General features: G+C 47.5%; 1 protein-coding gene across 18 annotated transcripts in view; it reads left to right on the top strand.

Moving 5' to 3' along the window:
• WDR27 (WD repeat domain 27) overlaps positions 1 to 22329 on the top strand; it is a 171957-nt gene that overhangs the window by 125898 nt on the left and 23730 nt on the right. For 2 of the 18 annotated variants that reach the window (XM_027552089.1, XM_027552080.1), the window contains one exon: positions 19360 to 19659. The exons of the other annotated variants lie outside the window; for them this stretch is intronic. In XM_027552089.1, the coding sequence (XP_027407890.1) occupies positions 19360 to 19410 (51 nt within the window). In that variant the 3' untranslated portion in view covers positions 19411 to 19659. Of the gene's footprint in view, positions 1 to 19359; positions 19660 to 22329 lie in introns of those variants that run through there. 18 annotated transcript variants of the gene reach the window in all.

Raw genomic sequence — 22329 nt, 5'->3', positions numbered from 1 at the left:
AATTTGGAAAACTCAGCAGTGGCCACAGAATTGGAAAAGGTCGGGTCATTCCAATCCCAAAGAAATGCAATGCCAAACAATGTTCAAACTACCACACAATTGCACTCATCTCTCATGCTAGCAAAGTAACGCTCAAAATTCTCCAAGCTAGGTTTCAACAGTACATGAACCAAGAACTTCCAGATGTTCAAGCTGGATTTAGAAAAGGCAGAGGAACCAGAGATCAAATTGCAAACATCCGTTGGATCATAGAAAAATCAAGAGAGTTCCAAAAAAAAAAAAAAAATCTGTCTCTGATTCATTGACTATCTTAAAGCCTTTGACTATGTGGGTCACAACAAACTGGAAAATTCTTCAAGAGATGGGAATACCAGACCACCTTACCTGCCTCCTGAGAAATCTGTATGCAGGTCAAGAAGCAATAGTTAGAACCAGACATGGAACAATGAACTGGTTCCACATTGGGAAAGGAGTAATTCAAGGCTGTATATTGTGACCCTGCTTATTTAACTTTTATGCAGTGTAAGTACATCATGTGAAATGCTGGGTTGGATGAAGCACAGCTGTAAACAAGATTGCTGAGAGAAATATCAATAACCTCAGATATGCAGATGACGCCACCCTTAAGGCAGAAAGTGAAGAGGAACTAGCCTCTTGAAAGTGAAAGAGGAGAGTGAAAAAGCTGGCTTAAAACTCAACATTCAAAAAACTAAGATGGCATCCGGTCCCATCACTTCATGACAAATAGATGGGGAAACAATGGAAACAGTGAGAGACTATTTTGGGGGTTCCAAAATCACTGCAGATGGTGAGTGCAGTGTGAAATTAAAAGATGCTTGTTCCTTGAAAGAAAAGCTATGACCAACCTAGAAAGCATATTAAAAAACAGAGCCATTACTTTGCTGACAAAGGTCCGTCTAGTCAAGGCTATGGTTCTTCCCATAGTCATGTATGGATGTGAGAGTTGAACCATAAAGAAGGCTGAGAGCCGAAGAATTGATGCTTTTGAACTGTGGTGTTGGAGAAGACTCTTGAGAGTCCCTTGGACTGCAGGCAAATCAAAGCAGTCAGTCCCAAAGGAAATCAGTTCTGAATATTGATTGATGCTGAAGCTTCAATACTTTGGCCACATGATGCGAAAGCCAACCCATCTAAAGACCCTGATGCTGGGAAAGATCGAAGGTGAGGGAAGGGGTTGACAGGATGAGACGGTTGGATGACATCTTTAAATGGATGGACGTGAGTTTGAGCAAGCTCCAGGGAGTTGGTGATGGACAGGGAAGCCTGGAGTGCCGTAGTCCATGGGGTCACAAAGAGTCAAACACAACTGAGCAACTGAAGTGAACTGAACTGAGCAGGGGGCCCCATCCTGCGGGGGGCAATGTGTGTGCCCATCTCTGGGAAAGGCTCTCACTGCTGCTGCTCCAGCGTCCAGGTTGGTGGTTTCATCCAGGGGGGCCGTGGGTTCACTGAGAGGTCACTCAACGTTAACTTCCTCCTGCCTCCAGAGAGACCCCATGAATGGTGCTAGATCCTGACTCGGTTTTTAACTAACTAGAGCTCATCAGGACCCGAAGAAGACCCCACAGTAACTTGACTCACAAAGTTAACGTTGATACGTTTTTATATAATCGCTATTTGTTGCCAAGGGCCAATCTGGTCATTGTCACATGGAACCCCAGGTGGCCCTGTTGTGATGAATGACAGCCAAGGAATACTGTCTGTGTTGACAGACCTCATCTGAGGATCTGTGGCAAATTACACAGAAAGTAGAAGATAAAGTTTTCATTTCTTTTATGGAAACCCTAAGCCTAAAATAATTGATTTTCATCAAAGCTTTGAGAGGATGTTAAGAGTGGGTAACCAGATACCTTCATTGAAGACAGAGGCTGCTATGCTGTCCAGCATTATTATGAGCCTATTCTAATATAATCAAAGTTGAGAGAGTTTGCAGGAAGCAGTTGAATTCCCACTATTTAGATTCTGTGATTGATATTTTACCATATTTGCTTCATCACATAACTCTCCGTTTATCTTTCTGTTTATCCACTCATCTGATTTTTGATGCATTTCAAAATAAATCTACATGTCAGTACACTTCCTGCCAGTACCTCCATATCTGAACTTTTAACCTGTTAACCATTTTAAACTGGAATTTTGCCTCACGTGTTAGCAAGCTTTCCTTTTAAAGGCACAGGAGCCGCATGCTGTGCGCCACAGGCATACTCGAGAGCAGACGGGTGGGGGTTACTCTCTCAGGGTTGGTGGGAGAGGAGGTGTGTTGAGTTCGGGTTGAGTGTGGGGCTTCGCAGAGAGAGAGTTCACAGAGCTGCCGTGAGGCAGAGGGACGAGTCCTCCTGCGCTGGCCGCGGGTGCTTGCTGCTGTCTCAGGGATGGCTGCCTCTCTCCTCGCTCGTCGAGGTGGGGCTGCTGCAGGCGAGGGCACTGGAGCAGTCGTCTCAGCGGAGCAGCCTTCGGCCTCACTCGGGTCTCTTAACCTGCTCTCTACTTTCTGCTCTTGTCTTTTTCCCTTTCCTTCTACGTTTAGTATCATTCATTTGTACTTTGCTAAGCTTATTGCTTATAGTGTCGAATCTTTCACTTATTTATTTCAGACTTTTTTCTCTTAACATTCGCATTTAAAGCTACAGATTTCTCTCCAACATCGGTTTTGTTTCAGTTTTGGCCTGAAGTACTTCCTTTATTTAATTTTTAATTATTTAAAAAATTTCTATAACAAATTCCTTTGTAGTCAATGAATTACTTAGGAATGCATTTTTTAAATGTTTACAAATGTGATTTCTGATGAATCATTTACAAAGGTTATGATTTGTATGATATTGACCTAGCCCCTGGCACAGTAACCTGCTTTCCAATCAATTATCATAAGGTGTCCATGTGTTTCTGGAAAAGATATGCATGAATTATATGTACAGGATTATGCTTAATGTCTACTATGTCATATCTTTTGCATCAAATTTGATGCTTCTTTTCAGATCTTCTAAAACTTAACATATACCGGCCTTTGATCTGTGGGTTGATGATGGGAGTGAGTTAAACCTGCTGCTGCAGTGTCTCCTTGCAGCCCTTCCAGCTTCCGCGTCAGGCATCTGATGCAGTTTGTGTGTAGAGCTTCTGATCTTCCCAAGGATTTTACTTTGTGTTGTTATTTTTCATTCAATTGTATTCCCCACTTATGTTTTTGGAGTTAAATTAACTTTCTTTTACATCAACATCACTAAACAAACCTCACACCCGTTAATATACATGTGGCGTAACTTTCTCACCTGCCTGTTTCAGTCTCTCTAGCTGCGTTTCTTAAGTTCATAGTTACTGCCTTTCAACTGGAGAATTTACATTCATGATACTGTGGACGACTGATAGAAAACGTTTACAAGTGAATTTTGCTGTTTTTCATATTGGACTTTGATTCTTTGGTTTCCCATTCTGCCTCTGCAAGTTTGATTTTTAAATATTTTTCTCAGTGTTGGTTGGAATCTGAAGAATGTAGTTCCTATTTTAACGATTACCCTTAACATTGTCATTTATATACTTGGTTATACAGTTTAATGAAAACTCTGGGGCTACTCCACGTCTCCGTATGTACATGGACAAGAAGGAAGACTCCAAGAGCTGATGTCGTGTGATGAGCTGTGTTTACCGTCTGGAGCTTGATCACTTTCTGTGTCTGTTTCTTGTACCTTGTTTCTTCCTCTGGGTTACATTCTCTTGCTGAAAGGCTGTTTTTCATAATAACATGTTTTCCAGTGAGGTATTGAAAGCGATAATATCTCTTGGTCTTTGTGTATCTGAAAATGTCTTCATTTTTGCCATCACTCTTAAATGATAGGTTAGCTTGATATACATTTTTAGATATAGTATTAACATATTAATTTTATTATTAGCACTTTGAATATATTATTGCTTCCTGATATCTAATGCTGCTGATAAGGAATTTGCCACCCTTTACCTCTGAAGTATTGTTTCTCTCAAATTGCCTTTATTGTTTGCTCTGGATTCTCTCAGACATATTTTTTTAAATTTATTTATTTTTAATTGAAGGAGAATTGCTTTACACCGTAATGTTGATTTCTGCCATACATCAGCATATGTTTTTGAAACTCTTAAAGTATCATCCATGTCCCTTAACTGATCTTTTATATTTTTAAATCAGTTGGTCTCTCTAAGCTGAAATTTGGATGGTTCTTTAATATTATATTCTAATGAACTTCTTTCAAATGTTTTGTCTCAGCAGGCAGTATTCTGCATTTTTTTCTAGTATTTTTAAATTTGCAGTATGTTCTTTAGCATATCTACCTTCTTATATTTCATTGCAATTTGTAAAATGGCTTCTTGCTTTTCATTTTGCTATTGTCCAGTCATCTCTTTGTGGATTATAAGCGTACATATTTTAAATTATCATTATTATTTATTTATTTCAAATTGATCTGGAATGCATTTATCTTCCAGCTGTTATTCAACTCTCTGCCTTAGGGTTCAATTTAAGTGTGTTTATAATTTTAATTTACAGACTTGTTTTTGGTTGAGAAGCATGGTCAGTCTTTCCTTTGCCCTCTCTCCACTGCTCTGTCCCTGAATTTGGTTTTTGCAATCTCCTCTTTCCACGTTTGCTGGGACCTGAGTGCAGGACTGTGGAGCAGGACCTCCTACCAGTGAATCTGGTTCAGTAAGTTTTTTCTCTTTAAAAACAAAAACAGAATTCTTGGGTTCTGTGACAGAAGATTCTCTACTTGTTAAAATATGTGAGTGATTATCTCAGTCCAGCATTTTTATGCAGCAGCACGTTCTCTGTGTGTGTGGCCACTGATGGTAGGGATCGTTTGCAACAGCCCATAAAGTTGATCATCCACTTGGAAGGTCCACTTCTGAACTTGGACCCTGTCATTGACATAGGTGAAGTCTAGGCGGGTCAGGGTCACCACGCTCCTCTCTCTGGAGATTTCCGGCCCGTGAGAGCTCTGCTTCTCTGGAGACATCGGATAGTGCGGCACCACAGGGTCTTGAAGCAAGTCTGTGCGTCTGCGTGGGAGGCTGGGGCGCAGCGCAGCCACGTCTGCAAGTGTGGGGCATGGGGTGGGCGCCTGGGCCGGGGTCTGCACGAGCTGCTGAGCCGCCGGCTCACACCCGCGCGGATGGGCTCCGGACACTTCTGGACCCTTTCCTTCCAAGCAGGAAGCACCCTGAACCCTGCGTCATGAGAGTCAGAGCAGCCTCCACCCCCGACTCAGACCCCTCCCACCCCCACCCAACCAGACACCACCCACACCCCTCCTCCCCACAACCCTCCCATCCCCCCCACACCCAACCCCCCCAACATCCAGGTCCTCTGCACCCAGACCCGCTTTGGCACCCTAATCTTGTCTACACCCTGGACCCCCCAATCAACCCCCACACCCTCACCTGCATGCCAACCCTGAGCAGCAGGGTCCGTCCCTCTTGGCCTCGCCCTGCAGACCCTAAAGTGTCTTGGAGCCAAACCCACCTGTTAATAGGCCCCCTCCCTGTGGGCCTCCCGGGTGGAAAGCTGCAGGTCCCTGGCCCATCATGGGGAGGCTGTCACTGGCCCGCTGGAGCCCCCAGCTCCTGGATCAGACTCGGTCTAATAACCATGCCAGGGTGCTTTGGGTGTGAGGGCAAGACCGCTGGAGTCCCGTCCTCACCGGGACACCTGGGCTGGGGACATCCCACCACCAACTGTCCCCACGCTCCAAGTCCCGACACTAACACGAGGTACCTCCACCCGCTGTGAAGTCACAGAGCTGGCCAGGGAAGGGGTCCCTGCCTCACAGGCCGGCCAACTCCCCCAGACCCCCACAGGTGCTGCTGTGAACCCCGGGACCCTAACCAGCTGGGAGGCTGCAGCCCCAGCCGAATCCTTCAGCAGCAGCTCCACACAGAAGCTGTGCCTTCACAGCAGCAGGAAGTGCAAGGATTTTGTGGGGACTGCCCCATGCTCGTGGACCCTGCCCCAGGCTGGTCTCGGAAGGCCGCCAAGGGGCCGGTCCAGGACGCACTTGTCCCTGGGCCCCCAGTTTGGCACCACGCCGTCTGGGTGAGGCCACCCCAGGCAGACCTGGCCACAGAGCCCCCCGGGGCCAGAGCCCTCCCCAGTGCGCGTGGCTGGGGCCGAGTTACAGGGACGCTCACCGGGAGAAGCCGGAGGACGCCCACAAAACATTTCCACATGTGGGCCTCGGCAAACTGGAAGGACATGGGAATGTTTATCCTGGATTAGAGGGGCTGGAGAAGTAATGGGATGACAGCATGCAAGCCTTCAGAGAGCTGGGCCCTGGCTCACCGTGGGCTGCCAGCAGAGAGTTCAGAAACCGCCGCCCAGACCCACCCTGGGAACCCTGGGCTCCTCGACCAGGAGTGTGACGGGAGCCAGGGGCCCTGCGTGGGGCCTGGACGATCAGGATGGCGGCTGCGGCAGCCGCGATCTGACCGGGGCGCCGCGCCCGCAGGAGAGGCTGGTCACTCACTGTGGAGGGCGATGCTCCGTCGGGGGAGCTGCTTTCCTGAAACCTGTGACACACAGGGGTGGCCATCTGGGCAGCAGCGAGGGTTGTCGGTGCCCTCTCAAGCCCTTCTCTGCCGAGAGGGCCTGAAGCCAGCACTTTCAAATGTGAGCCTGTCTGAGGCCTTTAATCCAAATGAAATCCTTGCACTTCCTGCTGCTGTGAAGGCACAGCTTCTGTGTGGAGCTGCTGCCGAAGGATTCGGCTGGGGCTGCAGCCCCCCAGCTGGTTAGGGTCCTGGGGTTCACAGCAGCACCTGCGGAGGCCTGGGGGAGTTGGCCGGCCCGTGAGGCAGGGACCCTTCCCTGGCCAGCTCTGCGACTTCACAGCGGGTGGAGATGCCTCGTGTTAGTGTCGGGACTTGGAGGAAAATCTAGTTTGTGTTTTTAAGGTTTCCTTCACCTCCCAAATCCTGTGGCCCAACTGAAGGATGATATATAAACAGAAGCAGAGGCAGGGGATTTGTGGAGGGTTTGACTTTGGGAAACGCAAAAAACAATATGGGCATAAAAGTGTCTTCTGTGCAGGAGTTCACAGTGTCCGGACAGTGATGTCCCTTCAGCTCCAAAACCAGGCCAGTTTGCTGGAGTCCTTACTGCAGAAGGCGGGGAGTGGGGAGGGTGAGGACTGGCGGGAAAGCAGCTGCTGTTAGTGCCTCTGCATGTGTGTGTCTCGTGTGTCACAAACGGTGGTGGTGGTGTAGTCGCTCAGTCATGTCCAACTCTTGCAAACCCCTGGACTGTAGCCTGCCAGGCTCCTCTGTCCATGGGATTTCCCAGGCAAGAATTCTGGGGTGTGTTGACATTTTCTTCTCCAGGGGATCTTCCTAAACCAGGGATCAAACCCGTGTCTCCTTGTGTCTCCTTTATGCATGCTAAGTCACTTCAGTCATGTCTGACTCTTGCAACCCCATGGACTGCAGCCCGCTAGGCTCCTCTGTCCATGGGATTCTCCAGGCAAGAGTACTGGAGTGGGTCACCATTCCATTCTCCAGGGGGTCTGCCCAACCCAGGGATTGAACCCGGGTCTCCTGCATTGCAGGCAGATTCTTTACTGCCTGAGCTACAAGGGAAGTCTCACAGACGTCAGTCTGCACCTGTTAGAGCGCAAGTCTGAGTGATACTATGTGGTATTCGTCTGGCTGGCTGGCTTACTTCCCTTAGTGTGAAGTGAACATTCTAGGTCCATTCACGTCGCTGCGGATGGCGTCGTTCCCCTCTTCACTGTGGCTGAGTACTGTTCCGTCGTATACACCTGCCACATTCCTCTGCCCATGGACATTTAGGTTGCTTCCTCCGTGGTCTTACCATTTTGTTGTACATTAGCCTGTAACGTTTTGTACAAGGTTAGAAAAGGGGAAGAGAGCTGGAGAGGTCTCCTTTTGGCTCTATTCTGGCTACCCGAGAAAGTCCAGAAGTGTCATAGGATGAGGGGGTTCTAATAATGGATTAGAAAAGAGCAAAGCCGATGCAGGACACTGCCCCCTAAGGAGAGGCCGTTCATCGACTGTGAGTGGACCATCCGCGCACTGCTCCTTTCTCCTTGTAAGCTGTCATATTTGGAGTAATTGGACAGCACATCACTGACTATAATTTTAAAATTCTGCTTCAGAGAACATCTGAAACTCTGTTGTCATTTTTAAATTTCTTCTTTTGACGGATGGGGCTGAACACTAAATTTTTTGTGGAGATTTCAGACCTGCCCCCTCGTCTACCACAAGGTCTCCCAGAGCATATAAGCAAGCACCTCCTGGCTCCCTTCAGCCCAAGACAAACAGTGGCCGTGCTGGAGGGCCTGGCGGCTGATTCATCCTGGCGCGGACACATCCGGGCTTCAGTTGGGCTGGGACCCAGGGCCCACGACTGAAGTGTGATACGCCTTCCTCTCCTCACGCCAGCGACAAGCTGGGGCCTCTCCCCTGGCGTCTGTGCTACCAGGTGTGGGTAATGAGCCACACGCCCCCACCCCTGCCCGCGTCACAGGGCGTGGAAGGTGGATCTCCCCTTCGGCGTTCCTGTGGGCCCATCACTTCCAGCTGGGAGGTGGAGCCGGGTTTTCTGAAGAGCTCAGACCTTGGGCCTCTGGAAGTGAAAGGGTTCGGCTGTCAGAACCATTTTCATATCTAAGAGTTTTAAGCAAATTAGACTAAACATGCTTCTTTTGTGGTGTTTTCATTAATTGTCCTTAAAACTCCAACCTATGAAGCATGATTGAATGGGAGATTTACTCATGCTCGTTGCTCAGAATAAATGCGATGATTTTTCTTTTTTCTCTTTTTGCAAGGATGCTCTGAGTTTGGGGATTTATTTATGTTTGGGAAAGACATCCAGTGAAAGGATGGTTTGCAGATAGCCACACAGGCAGACCACGAAGAGGTGGTGTCTTAGGCTGGGTCCATGCAGGAAAAAGAACGCTGGAAACGTGGATTTTATTGGCATGATGGTTATGCCTTGTGTTTGGTTATTCTCATTAATCACTTTCTCCTAGTTCCAGTCAACCGAGGTCAACCGGGTTCAACCGAGGACCTCACTCACAGGGTTCAGCCCCCCAGCAAGCAAGTCGGCCCTGTAATCAGAGCTCTCACAGCAGCTGAAGGCCAGAAGGGCCCATCCGACTTCTGACGGGTCAGCAGAGGACTGAGTATGAACGTCCGACCAGGCCTCGCCTGCTGCTTGCAGGCTGGTGCCCCTCTCTCTGAAATGCTTCCCTTCAGTTTGCACATGGAGCTCAGTATATACACAGCAGCTCTCACATTCGAACCAAAGTGTAGGAGACAGTCTTGGTTGTCCCAGAGGAGGTGATACTTAGATTCTAAAGCAAGAGAATTCGCCATACCTAGTTCTCAGCATCTCCAACGTGGACGCTGTTCTCATCCCCAGTGATGGATAGAACAGTCAGGGCGGACAGGATTCTATAACCTTGTCCCTGTTGGGCTTCCCAGGTGGCACTCATGGTAGAGAACCCGCCTGCCAATGCAGGAGACCTAAGAGATGTGGGTTCGATCCCTGGGTCGGGATGATCCCCTGGAGCAGGGCACGGCAGTCTGCTCCAGAATTCCTACCTGGAGCATCCCATGGACAGAGGAGCCTAGTAGGCTACAGTCCATAGGGTTGCATAGAGCTGGACTCAGCTGAGTGACTTATCACGCATGACCCTGTTGCCTGCACAGGAATGCCGAGGCAGGCGAGCTTGTGCGGCCTCACTAGGAGGGCACAGCGCCAGGGTCATGCCCCACCGCCGGACCCAGCTTGCACCCAGACCCAAACTCTGCCGCCTTCTACCTCCACGGGCCGTGTGCTTCGTGTGGGAACAGGGAGAGTGTGAAGCTTCTAGAGAAGCGTGAATCTAGGGAAAAGCAACTATTTTCATAACTGTTTACACAATAAAATGTAGTCAGGGCAGCGTGATTTGCCCCGCTTTTCACAAACGTAGAAGACGGTTCTCAAGGAATGAAGAAACGAGTCTCAGAGTTTGTGGGAACAGTGACAAAAAGGAACCATTGAAAAGCTTGTCTCCTCGGGGGATATTGAGGCACATGGAGGCTATGAGAGGGTCATGATCGTGGGGAAAGTAGTGAGCAGAAACACTGAGCACTTCAGCAGCTGCACCATGAGAAAGAGTCACAGTTACACGTGTGCCGAGTGTGAGCGCACGTCTGCCCTTGGAGACTAGAGCCCTGGCCTGTTTCTCCTGTGCTCTTCAGTTACCGCTGGAATGACACCCCTGCTTTTTTCACAGCTGGTTGTTAGTTACCATTTTGCAGGCTTGCTCCCCTGTATGCACATAAGGGTGTGATATGTCTCTTTTAATGTTTCAGGCATTAAAATACCTAGAGGATCTCTCACTCCCCAAATCCCAGCACACGGTGTTGAATGACATTCCTCTCACTCAAGGTCTCCTGAGCCCCTTGGCAGTCAGCGCCCCCTTCCCATCCTGGCCGCTGATGACACAGAAGTCAGTGTGGACACATAGACACTACATCTAGACACGCAGACACTTCCCTACGTGTCTCTTCAGGAAGTCAAATCAGTTGAAGAGTACCATGTGTGTTTAGTGTATGGCTTCTTCTACTTAGCCTAATGCTTTTTGAGACTTTTTCATATCGTTAAACCTGCCAGTAGTTGGCTCCACTGTATGCTTATCACACTTGGCATATGCATTCGTCGGTTGTGGATATTCTGGTTGTCTGAGTTTTAGTCTATTATGAATATAGCTACAGAAACATTCATGAACAGCTCTTTGGGCCAGCATATATTTTTATTTTTCTTCAGTTCAGTTCAGTCGCTCAGTCGTGTCCGATTCTTTGCGACCCCATGAACCGCAGCATGCCAGGCCTCCCTGTCCATCACCGTCTCCCGGAGTTCACTCAAACTCACACCTATCAAGTCAGTGATGCCATCCAGCCATCTCATCCTCTGTCATCCCCTTTTCCTCCTGCCCCCAATCCCTGCCAGCATCAGTCTTTTCCAATGAGTCAACTCTTCGCATGAGGCGGCCAAAGTACTGGAGTTGCAGCTTTAGCATCATTCCTTCCAAAGAACACCCAGGGCTGATCTTTAGAATGGACTAGTTGGATCTCCTTGCAGTCCAAGGGACTCTCAAGAGTCTTCTCCAACACCACAGTTCAAAAGCATCAATTCTTTGGCACTCAGCTTTCTTCACAGTCCAACTCTCATATCCATACACGACCACTGGAAAAACCATAGCCCTGACTAGACAGATCTTTGTTGGCAAAGTAATGATTCTGCATTTGAATATGCTATCTAGGTTGGTCATAACTTTTCTTCCAAGGAGTAAGCGTCTTTTAATTTCATGGCTGTAATCACCAACTGCAGTGATTTTGGAGCCCCAAAAAATAAAGTCTGACACTGTTTCCACTCTTTCCCCATCTATTTCCCATGAAGTGATGGGACCAGATGCCATGATCTTACTTTTCTGAATGTTGAGCTTTAAGCCAACTTTTTCACTCTCCTCTTTCACTTTCATCAAAAGGCTTTTGACTTCCTCTTCACTTTCTGCCATAAGGGTGGTGTCATCTGCATATCTGAGGTTATTGATATTTCTCCCGGCAATCTTGATTCCAGCTTGTGCTTCCTCCAGCCCAGCGTTTCTCATGATGTACTCTGCATATAAGTTAAATAAGCAGGGTGACAATATACAGCCTTGACGTCCTCCTTTTCCTATTTGGAACCAGTCTGTTGTTCCATGTCCAGTTCTAACTGTTGCTTCCTGACCTGCATATAGGTTTCTCAAGAGGCAGGTCAGGTGGTCTGGTATTCCCATCTCTTTCAGAATTTTCCACAGTTTATTGTGACCCTTTATAAGAAACTGCCAAACCATTTTCCACATGACTGTGCAATTTGGCATTTCCTGCAGCTATGAATGTATAAGAATTCCACTTGTTTCACAATGAAAGTATGATATTTATTATTTTATCCCCAGCTGAATATAAAAGAAAAAGTGATTATGGACCCATTTCAGTTATGAATAAATCTATGTGAAACCTTAATAAAACATGACTCACTGAATCCCACTCTGAACTTAAAAATACATCTTGATTAAGATTTATCTCCAAATGCAAGATTGGTTCCATATTAGAAGGTCTAAGGTCTTAATTCACTACTTGAATAAGAGAAATTATTTTGTCTCAGTAGATGCAGAAAGAACATTTATATCCACTGCTGTTTAAGATTAAAAGGAACTCTAGCAATGTAAGAATGGTATAGGTTATTTGGCAAAACTCAGAGCAAATACTAAACATAAGGGACAGATTTTGCAAGCATTCTCTTGATGATGAAGCACATGGCAAGAGCAACTACTCCAACAACTTTTAACATAATATTGGAGATGGTGGCTTATAAAACAAGGAAAGGCAAATGAGAGTGAAAGGGCTTGAAAGAAAGACAGAAGTCTTGTATTTGCAGATTATTTCATTCACTTAACTGGAACAACTAATACAGTAGAATCATTAAGCTGTTAGAACTAATATGAGTTTTCATGGTTATTAAATGTAATAACTAGTAACATTGGTCAATACACCAATAATAACTAACAAAACTTATAAATAAGATTTCCTTTTTATAGCAGATAACACTTGAAAATATCTATGAGCTTAATCAGAAAAAAAAATGATCATGGAAAAAATTTAGAAATGCTAACAAACTGCATAGAAGATCTAAATAGCATTTTATATCCTTCCATAATTTAAGTTACAGCCTAAGATTATAAGGTTGCCAATTCTTCACTAATTTATCAATTTATTGCAGTCTCAATCAAAATTCCAGTACCACTCAATGAGCTTATTCCAAAACACATATATTGGGGGGGAAAAGGCTAAGTCAGCTTCATATTTTCCCTATTAGATAATGAGAAATACTTCAAAACCATAAAAATGAAAACAATGTGTTATTGGCTCAATAACTGAAATAAAGCCAGAGGAATATATAAGAAATTTCACAGATATTTGGGAACTTATATTAAATATGACTCCACAGAACTGTGGGGAAAAGATAGATTATTTGGTACAATGTTTAAGGAAAAACTGGCTATTTTGAGAAAAATTAAGCTCTTTCTATTTAAACATGCATACATCTAATGACTTAACTATTTAAATTTGAAAGGGCAAACTGTAAGTAAGTACAGTAAGTTATAGGAGAAGGGTGTTGTGACCTGTGCTTGGGAAAGACGTTTTCACTCTGGTTCTTCTCAGTCCTTACAGTCTTTACTGCAGTGCCTTATACCCTTACTAGGTTTCCAGTCACTTTAAGCATATTGACTTAAAGACTGTGTATGATATGACTCTATTGTCTAAAGTTTTTGTATTCCATTTCTGATGGTTATTGTGTCCACCAATTCTACTTGACAGGAAATCTTCAAAGATGACCACGATCAGAGTTTATCCTTGAGGGTCTTGCATGACTTTAGTTAAAGGAATGGTTCAAGAGGGTCTTGGTTTGCCCTGAGGGGTGCTCTGGGTCTTCCAGCCAAGACCACATTTTTTTTTTTTGTAAGCATCTTCGCTTGGACATCCTGTGTCAGGTAGCATAAGCTAAAACTGCAAGAGCAGTCCTGTGGTTATGGATTTGTGAGGTGATTTCCTTACCTCAAGCTGAGATAGGCTTGTCTTCATGGGCATACGGGTGGTCTTTCTGGTCCACATTTCACTCAGCTTTAAACACAGTGTCCTCGGTCCCAGCTCCCTTCCCGAGACCCCAAGCCCCTGCCTTCTGCGTCCACATGACTATTAAAGCCCAAGTCCCTCACCTTTTAAAAACAGAAATCAGCAATTTCCTGAGGCTGAGAGAGTGTGCCTCATGAACTTACGACCCTGACTATCTGTCTTTTTTTCATTTTTGCCCTTATTTTCTTGCCTGCTTGACTATATATATTTATGCATTGTGGGAAAACCTCAGACTCGTTACAACCTTCACACTAACTGCCCTCAGGTTTGCAACACACACTGGAGGAATCAATACCCCGGCTTCAGGCAAAATCAAACATCCTGTAACATGTAGTAGAATGCCTTTCTGTTAAGCTAGTCCAAATTGGGCTTCTGTCCCTGGCAACCAAGAGAGTCATTCGTGTCCCCCTCTGTGTTCTCACGGCCACTTTACAGTCCTTGCAGATGAATCAGGAGTGTTTCTTTTCCCTGATTCTGGGTTGCACTTTGCCACCAGGCTTCAAAGGGACTCATCTCATGTTCGCATGTCTTTTAAAACGCATCCTCTGGAGCTCAGTCAGGCACTGTCCTCCTGCAGCTCTGCTTTCCATGAGGCCCTGCACCCACCCTACCACCTCTTTTCTCTTCGGCCCCTGATGGCACCTTGCTCCAGAGGGGCCAGTGCAGGTGCCAGGGTTCATGCAGCATATGTTCCACATGCAAGGAGGACCTGACATTCAGAGGTGTTCAGTCCTCAATCGTGTCCAGCTCAGCATATGTTCCACATGCAAGGAGGACCTGACATTCAGAGGTGTTCAGTCCTCAGTCGTGTCCAGCTCTCTGCAACCCCATGGGCTGCAGCAGGCCAGGCCTCCCTGTCCTTCACTATCTCCCAGAGTTTGCTCAAACTCATGTCCATCGAGTTGGTGATGCGATCCAACCGTCTCATCCTCTGTCCTCCCCTTCTCCTCCTGCCTTCATTCTTTCCCAGCATCGGGGTCTTCTCAGATGAGTCAGTTCTCATCAGGTGGCCAAACTATTGGAGTTTCAACTTCAGCATCAGTCCTTCCAATGAATATTCAGGGTTGATTTCCTTTAGGATGGAGTTGTTTGATATTGCAGTCCAAGGGACTCTCAAGAGTCCTCTCCAGCACCACAGTTTGAAAGCATCAATTTTTCAGTGCTCAGCCTTCTTTATGGTCCATCTCTCAACATGACTACTGGAAAAAGACACTCAGAGGTTAATTCCTGCCAAATTTGAACAACATTCAGGTGATTATGATCTCATACATTTATCCACTGGATTTTGTTGCTTATCCCTTTTCTTAATGGTTCAAGAGTCTGGAAATAGCAGTGGTACTGCTATCTGAAAATTGTTTATATGGTTTCAAGATCAGTTCTAAGAAAGGATTGTTAATGTTCTAAGTTGTTGTTGGTATGAGATTTGTAGCTATGTTTTGCAGACTGAGTTTTGTTTTGTTTTGTTTTCATCCCAGATATGTGTGGTATCCCATTGTCTCTGATATAATCCAATTCAAGAGAAATTTTAAAATAAATTTGACACATGCTCATGAATATGAATTTATTTTGGGACTTGTGAATGAGAGTAATTCTGCCCCAATGTGAAGTTTTTCTTTTAGATTTTTATTTGAAGTAAGAGCTAAGTTGTCCGTCTAGAACAGTTCACATCCTCAGGCCCAGATCTGACCGTCAGCATCAGTTCAGGTTATTACAGTCACCAGGCCTTGGTCTTCCAGCCTCCAGACCGTGAGAATTCAATTTTGGTAGTTCGTACACTGTTCAGTGTTCAGTGCTTTAAGTCCTGAGCTGGCTAAGACGGGGCATTTGTCAGGAGGGGGCCAAGACCCTGCGGGTGGGCCTCCGTTTGATTCTCGGCTCCAGTCGCTTGGGACCCCTGGGGCTGGGTCACAGCACCATCTCCAAAGCACCTCTGGTTCCAGGGCCGGGGTGTCAGGGTTTTTGTGTAATTTCCGCACCCCATGTGACTGTGGGAACTCTGAAGGCCCGTCTGCCCCACCACACTGGACATTGTTAATACGGCTGTAAACACAAGGAACACTGCAGCCAAGATCAAAGTCAACTTGACCTTGAGACGGCTGGTGGAGTTGTTCAAACTCTTGACCGTAATACTGAAGGACGAAACATGCTGACTCAGGAAGAAGGACTGGAAGGAGGGTGAGGCTGGGGCCGAGGCCCCGTGGCCTGGGTGCCGGGGGCGTGGTCGGGACTGACCCAGCACAGCGGCTTCTGCAGGGTGTGAATGCAGAGAAGGCTCTAGGGCTGATCCAGATTTTATGTCACTTGACAGACAGATGGGTGTCACAGCAGGACAAGCACACCTTCCTTGGATTTGAAGTTACATTGTGAAACCCAGGTGGCCTTAGACACAGCAATGTATTAAACACAGAATTTCAGTGCAGATTCAAGGCCACTGCAGGGCACCTGGAAACGCCCGAGCTGAGGCCTACCCACGATGCATGGGGGAGTGACCGTCGGCTGCAGGAGGCAGAGGTTGCTAGCGTTAGAACTCTGTCAAGACACTTGGCAAAGGGAACACCCACCCAGCAGGTTCAGAAGCGCCCACCTGTTCAGGTTTCTCTGGCCCCTGTCATGGAAATCTGCTTCCACTGACAAAATATTCAAGCCATGGACCGATAGGGCTTCCCCAGCTGCCGGGGCCCAGCCCCAGTGGATCCGGGGAATTCGAAGGGGAGACGGCGTCGGCAATCAGGAGACAATAGCTTAAGTGTTAATTAGAGATATAAAGAGTGGTTAGATAGGGATAGCTCAGTGAGAAAATTCAGTGGAGAAAAGAGGCTGCATAACTTGGTTTACGTGGAAAACCAATAGAACTCCAAGACAAGGAGTTTGCGCCACCCACGTAGGCTGCAGGCGTCCTCCTGTTCTGAAGGAGAGGAGACACTAAGGCCTCCCCGGTCAGATCTTAGAAGCCCAGGCAAAATTAGTAGGCTTGGCGAGCCTCCACGCTCCAGATGGGAATTCAGCCAGAAGGTGAGAGAAAGAACGACATGGGGAGACCAAGCTTCAGTGAACAAGGCCCGTAGCTTTATTTTCAACAGGGGCTTATATACCCTAAGTTGCACATAGAGGATAATAGGGGGTGTGAAATCATGCAAAGTCAGCAGTCTTTGTTCCTTATCAAAATCAGGCTTTCTTTTCTGCAAACTTATCGTATATGTATGGTTTAGGTGATATACATCATCTTCTGGCCAGAAGGCCTGTTAATGTTTTATGACTCTGACAAAGGTTTGTCAACCATAAGACTTATTTTCTCTAAGAGTAATTATTTTAAAGTTTGGCGCCATCCTCCGAAGGTGTTAGATAAAGTTGCATTCCTATAGGGCAAAGGTGCAGTGGGTTTATACAACAAAGGAAAGAATTTATTACCTTAAGGGTCTAACGTTGTTAGCACCAGGGCCACTACTTATTTTTTCTATGTACCAACTATATTAATTAATACACTTCAAAGGATACAATCAGGGGATGTGGAAACTTGGCAGCAAGCATCGGCTCAACAGTGAAATCTTCTACTAGTCCTATTCTGACAATTTCTAACTCCCCGAGAGGCTCTATACTATTTGAATATCTTAAGCTTCCCATGCCTCTCGCGGTTGGGAGACTGTAAACAATCATATGTGTAGCTGTAGGAGTCCGGGTAAACCTGTCAGGCAAGTTAGAGAGCCATCTGAGGGGGTTGGATTGAAACACTCCTATTATGCCCAGGAGGCTAATTAGCTAGAGCTCTAAGTTGATTTCCTTCAGAGAAAAGGTGGTCAGGGATAGACCCCCGTGACTGTCAGAGGAGTTGGTGAAAGTCATGAAGCAGTAAAACAGACAGACTCTGGTTTTGGGGTAGATGCTCAGGCAGGCCCAGAGGGGCACCCCTCAAGTTCTGGCTCGCCTTGCCCACCAGAACTCTCCCACATGACCTTGTCATGGGTGGGGACTCCTGTGCTGGCTGCCAGCACCCAGCCTTTCCACGGAAACCACTTCACTCATTTCTTCTCTAATCAGGTTGATGAAAGCAGTCCCACCCCGTGTCATTTTAGAAGATCTGTGTATTTAGGCTGTGCTGGTCTTGGTTGTGACTCTGGAGATCTTTGGTTGCAGCATGTGGGATCTAGTTCCCTGAACAGGGATCGAACCCAGGGCCTCCTACTGAGAGTGCAGGCATAGCCCCCGGACCACCAGGGAAGGCCCCCCACCCCACCCGCGTTGTATTGTTTAAAATCACAAAATCCACTTTCTTTGGGGAAAGAGACAGCTGGAGTCTGAGATGAGCCTGTGCTGATGTGATGAGAACATGGAAGCCAGCCAGGGCCTCGGGAGGGGGGCCGTGACCTTGGGAGGGGGCCGTGAGCTCTGGAGGGGGGCCGTGAGTTCAGGAGGGGGCCGTGAGCTTGGCGCAGCCTCGTGGCCTGGACTCACGGCACCACGTGGAGCAGGGATAGGTTCTCAGCCGGCAGTGGTTCCTGGCAGGGACCCTGCTCAGGCTCCGCAGGGACCCTGGCTCGTGTGCTTGGCCCCCACATTCACCTGTTGCTGGAATCGCCTGGTAAAGGGCACACCGCTGTCCCGGTGAGACGGGGGCTCCAGCGCCCGGTGGTGCTCTTGGTGAAGCTCAGGGCCCCGCATAGTCTGGTCCAAGTTCCTCTCAGTTCTGACCATGTGGGCACGGGCTGGGGTACGGTCAGATCACAGCAGTCGTTTCCGTACGAGCTCAGGCTGGGTGGACGCAGAGTCGGGAGATGGAGAAGGAAAGCGGAAAGCAGGCATAGGGGGAGCACCCCGCCAAGTTCATGTGGTGAAGTCCTGCCCCTGCTGTGGCTGAATTTGGAAAGAGCCCCGGGGTGGGGTCCGCCCCCGTGGGGGTGGCCTCGTAGGAGGAAGGGAGCCCCCAGGCACACGAGGGGCGGAAGGGCAGTGAGCACACGGTGAGCGCCCCGGCGGCCAGACGGGAAGTGGCCTCAGCAGAGCTGGAGCGGCGCCCTGACCTTGGACTTGAGCCTCCGGCTGTGTTGTTACCCCACCCCCACCCCAGGCTACGGGCAGCTGGAGCCCACAGGCAGGGGGCCGAAGGCTGGCTGGCCTCTGCTGAATTTGCCCCTGGAAACACAGCCCCAGGGAGGAGCAGAGTGCCGGGGGGCAGCCAGGCACCCAGTTCTGGGTCCTGACTCCGCCTCCCGCCCCTGCCAGGCAGGAGTGGGTGAGGGCTGGGGCACAGGCCCATGGTGTCCTGGTCCCCTCCATGGGCCGCCTCGTCCCAGTGACCTCAGGCCCCCCACTAGATGCCTCTGGTCCCTGAGCTCTGTGGTTGGTTGGGGCCATGGGACATTGAGCCGGACGCCCTGTCCCCTCTGGGTAGTGTAGACAGACTGACTGACCACAGCTCTCACAAATGTTAGAATGGCCCCAGAATGCAGTTTGGGTTAATCAAGCGTAAGCACAGAGCGTGCTGTACACATAGACGCTTTTGCTCTGTGGTCTATAAAACGTCAGTAAGGAAAACGTCCCCCATGAGCTGATTCTCCTGAGAATCAGCTGATTCTCAGGAGAAATTACAGATTTCTCATGTAATTAAAGGGGATGGGAGCCACACATGTTTTATTTCCATCACAGCTCGTCACAGCCACCTTGGATGGCAAGCTTCAGCTGTTTCAGGCCGAGTGATGCTGACCCACGGGCTGGGCACCGCCTGGGCCAGAACATGGCCTGAGTCTGGGTCCTCGTCCTGAGAGATGCCAGCGGTGTCTACACCACCCGCCCGTCTGAGCCACCCTCACAGTCGCGGCCTGCCCACTCCTTGCTGGGGATTCCCTGCCCTGGAAAAATGGAAATGGCGTCCAGCACTTCTGCACAGAATTTGGTCAAGTTAAAATAGAATGTTCTTCTATTTTAATAAAAGATTATAAAAAATAATCTCTTATTTCTTTCATAATTTAGTCTTTGCAGAGAGAGGAGGGTGAGAGAGAGACAGGGACAAAGGGACTGAGAGTCGGGTGCAGAGGGGGAGAGGGAGACTTCCCTGGGTCGGTGGGAATACAGCCCTGCTGGTCCTAAGCCCTGGCCTTCTGGTGGATGCGCCCCAGCTTTGCTGGGTGAGCCAGCCTCTGCTGGGGCCTCCACCCTCACACACAGCTTGGCTTCTGGGCTCCCCCCACCACCGGAGGACTGTCCAGCGGGGACAGCGTCCAGTCACCCTCACACGATTCCTCAGAGATGCACCTGCCTCCAGAGACCCCAGAACCAAGCCTTTCTTGAGCCCCAGAAGAGTCAGGATGCTTCTAGAACTCTTCCAGATACAAGGACCCAACAACACTGGAGGCCGTCCATGGGGAAATGCCCCAGGAAACTCTAGTGTTCCCCATTCCACCAGGAACCTGCAAGCCCCCCACCCACCCCCACCCCCACTGCTCCCCAGAGATTGACTCCCCCTGCTCCTCAGAAACACCCGGGGCTGATTTCCTGGGCTCCCTACTGCAGTTTCATTGACCAGAAATACACACGTTTCTTCTTGCAGTTTCCAAGGAGCAAAATTTTAGAATAAGTAATTTTAATTTTTCAAACATTCAGACTTATTCAGATACTTTAATCCATTTATAGTAACTATATTGTTCTTCTTTGTTAAAATTACCTTAAAACTAACTTAAGTAAGTGAAGCAGTCTATGGGCAAGCGAGCTCATGGAATCTTATTTGATATTCTTAATTTCAGCTACATCATTTTCATTTTTAACTTTTTGTATTACCCTTAATTCTGGTAAGACACCCATTGAGCAGGAGTCGCCGTCTTCATCTTCAAGCGTACGGTTTGCCGTGTGAACTGCCGCCAGCACCCACTCGAGCTTCTCCTCTTGCAAAACTGACCTCCTGTCTCCATTAAACTCTGACTCCTGCGGTCCCCCAGCTCTGCCACCCACCAGTCCAATTCCTGTCACACGACCATGCCGTGACTCCTCCAGGCACCTTGTGTAAGTAGAACAGGCAGCATTCGTCTCTCTGTAACTGGCTTGTTCTACTGAGCATGATGAGCTCGAGGCCCACCGTGCTGTAGCAGGTGCCAGGACTTTCGTCCGTTTAGGGCTGAATGCTACTATTCCGTTGCATGGATGGGCCACATTCTTCTTGTTTGTCCATCCATCGATGGACATGGGGGTTGCTTCCACACTTCAGCTGCTGTGAGCCACCCTGCTGTGAATGCCGGCTTCCAAGTGGCTGTCTAAGACATTGCTTCCAATTCTTTTGGATAAACACCTGGAAGTGGAGTTGCTGGATCGTGTGGTAATTCTTGCTTAATTTTTTGAGGACCCTCAAAGCATCTGTACCATTTTGCATTCCCACCAACAGTGCGCCAGATTCTATTGTTTTAACAGTTTTGTGTATGACTTTTTATACTAAATGTTAGTTTCTGTTATATATTGCTTTCATTTTATATAAATTTTCCAAAAGTCCTGATTGCAGTTATATCAAATGTGACTTTAAGAAAAATACACTTTAAATTATTTAATGTCAATGATAGCTAAATAATATCTTAAAGAAAAACACTGACACGGAGATTTATCAAGGGAAAATGTAGGACAAAGTAAATTCGGAAAAGCTACTGCTGGGATCATAATGGCCATGTCACAGGGAAGGAAGTATGACAATGTCAGGAACTATAGGAATGAATGAACTAATGAGGACAATTATGATTTTGTGACTTTTGCTTGAAAATTTTTGATTCTTTAATCTTCTGATTTTTCCAGATTTGAAGAAATCTCCTCTCTTAAACTATGACTTATAACAAACGATTTGGTAAAGTATAACTTTGTGAACAAAGATGAAACATTTATCTTTTTTTCTCCCTACCTGATCCCTCTAGAATTAGAAAACTCCGTGAGTATTGTTATTTTTATGGCAGTTCAGTTACGTTGAGCAAGGATCTCTTCTCTTTGTGCGCAAGTCGCTGCGGTCATGCCCGGCCCTCTGACTCCAGGGACCGGGCTCCCAGGTGCCACTGTCCTTGGGATTCTCCGGGCAAAGATGCTGCGGTGGGTTGCCGTTTCCTCTTCCAGGGGATCTTCCTGCCCCAGGGATCGAACCCTCAATCTCTTATGTCTCCTGCATTGGCAGGTGGGTTCTTTACCATTAGTGCTACCTGGGAAACCCATTCTTCTTATAACAGGACACAATTGGAAACATTGTTTCATTACCAAAACTTTGACTAGAAAGTATCGAGAATGTGTGCAGACTCAGATGTGATCAGACAGTTTGCAAAACCAGCCTGATAGTTTGTTCGCTGGGTCCCTGGCAGCCTTATCAGGTAAGGGAGGTCACTTCTGGGCAGGTACAGGAAGTTCAGGATATTTTGGGGACCTTGAGAAGAGAGGAATTAACCCAAATCTGTAAGTATCACAGACAAAGTCTAAAGGTAAATTCTTGGCTTGGTTCCTAGCCTCCAGAGGCTTTAAGTTCAATCTGAGATTCCTTGTGAGAAGAGTCTGCAAAGCAGACGTTAAAGAAACAAGACGGTCAGTTGGAGTACTTGCTGTACTTATATACATAATCAAGCCAATGTGTTGAAGCTACATTTAACTTGTAAACGAATTAGT

This window comes from Bos indicus x Bos taurus, chromosome 9, assembly GCF_003369695.1.
Source record: "Bos indicus x Bos taurus breed Angus x Brahman F1 hybrid chromosome 9, Bos_hybrid_MaternalHap_v2.0, whole genome shotgun sequence".
Lineage (NCBI taxonomy): Eukaryota > Metazoa > Chordata > Mammalia > Artiodactyla > Bovidae > Bos > Bos indicus x Bos taurus.
The sequence above is the reverse complement of the archived record's forward strand: the minus strand, read 5'-3'. Positions and strand labels throughout refer to the sequence as shown.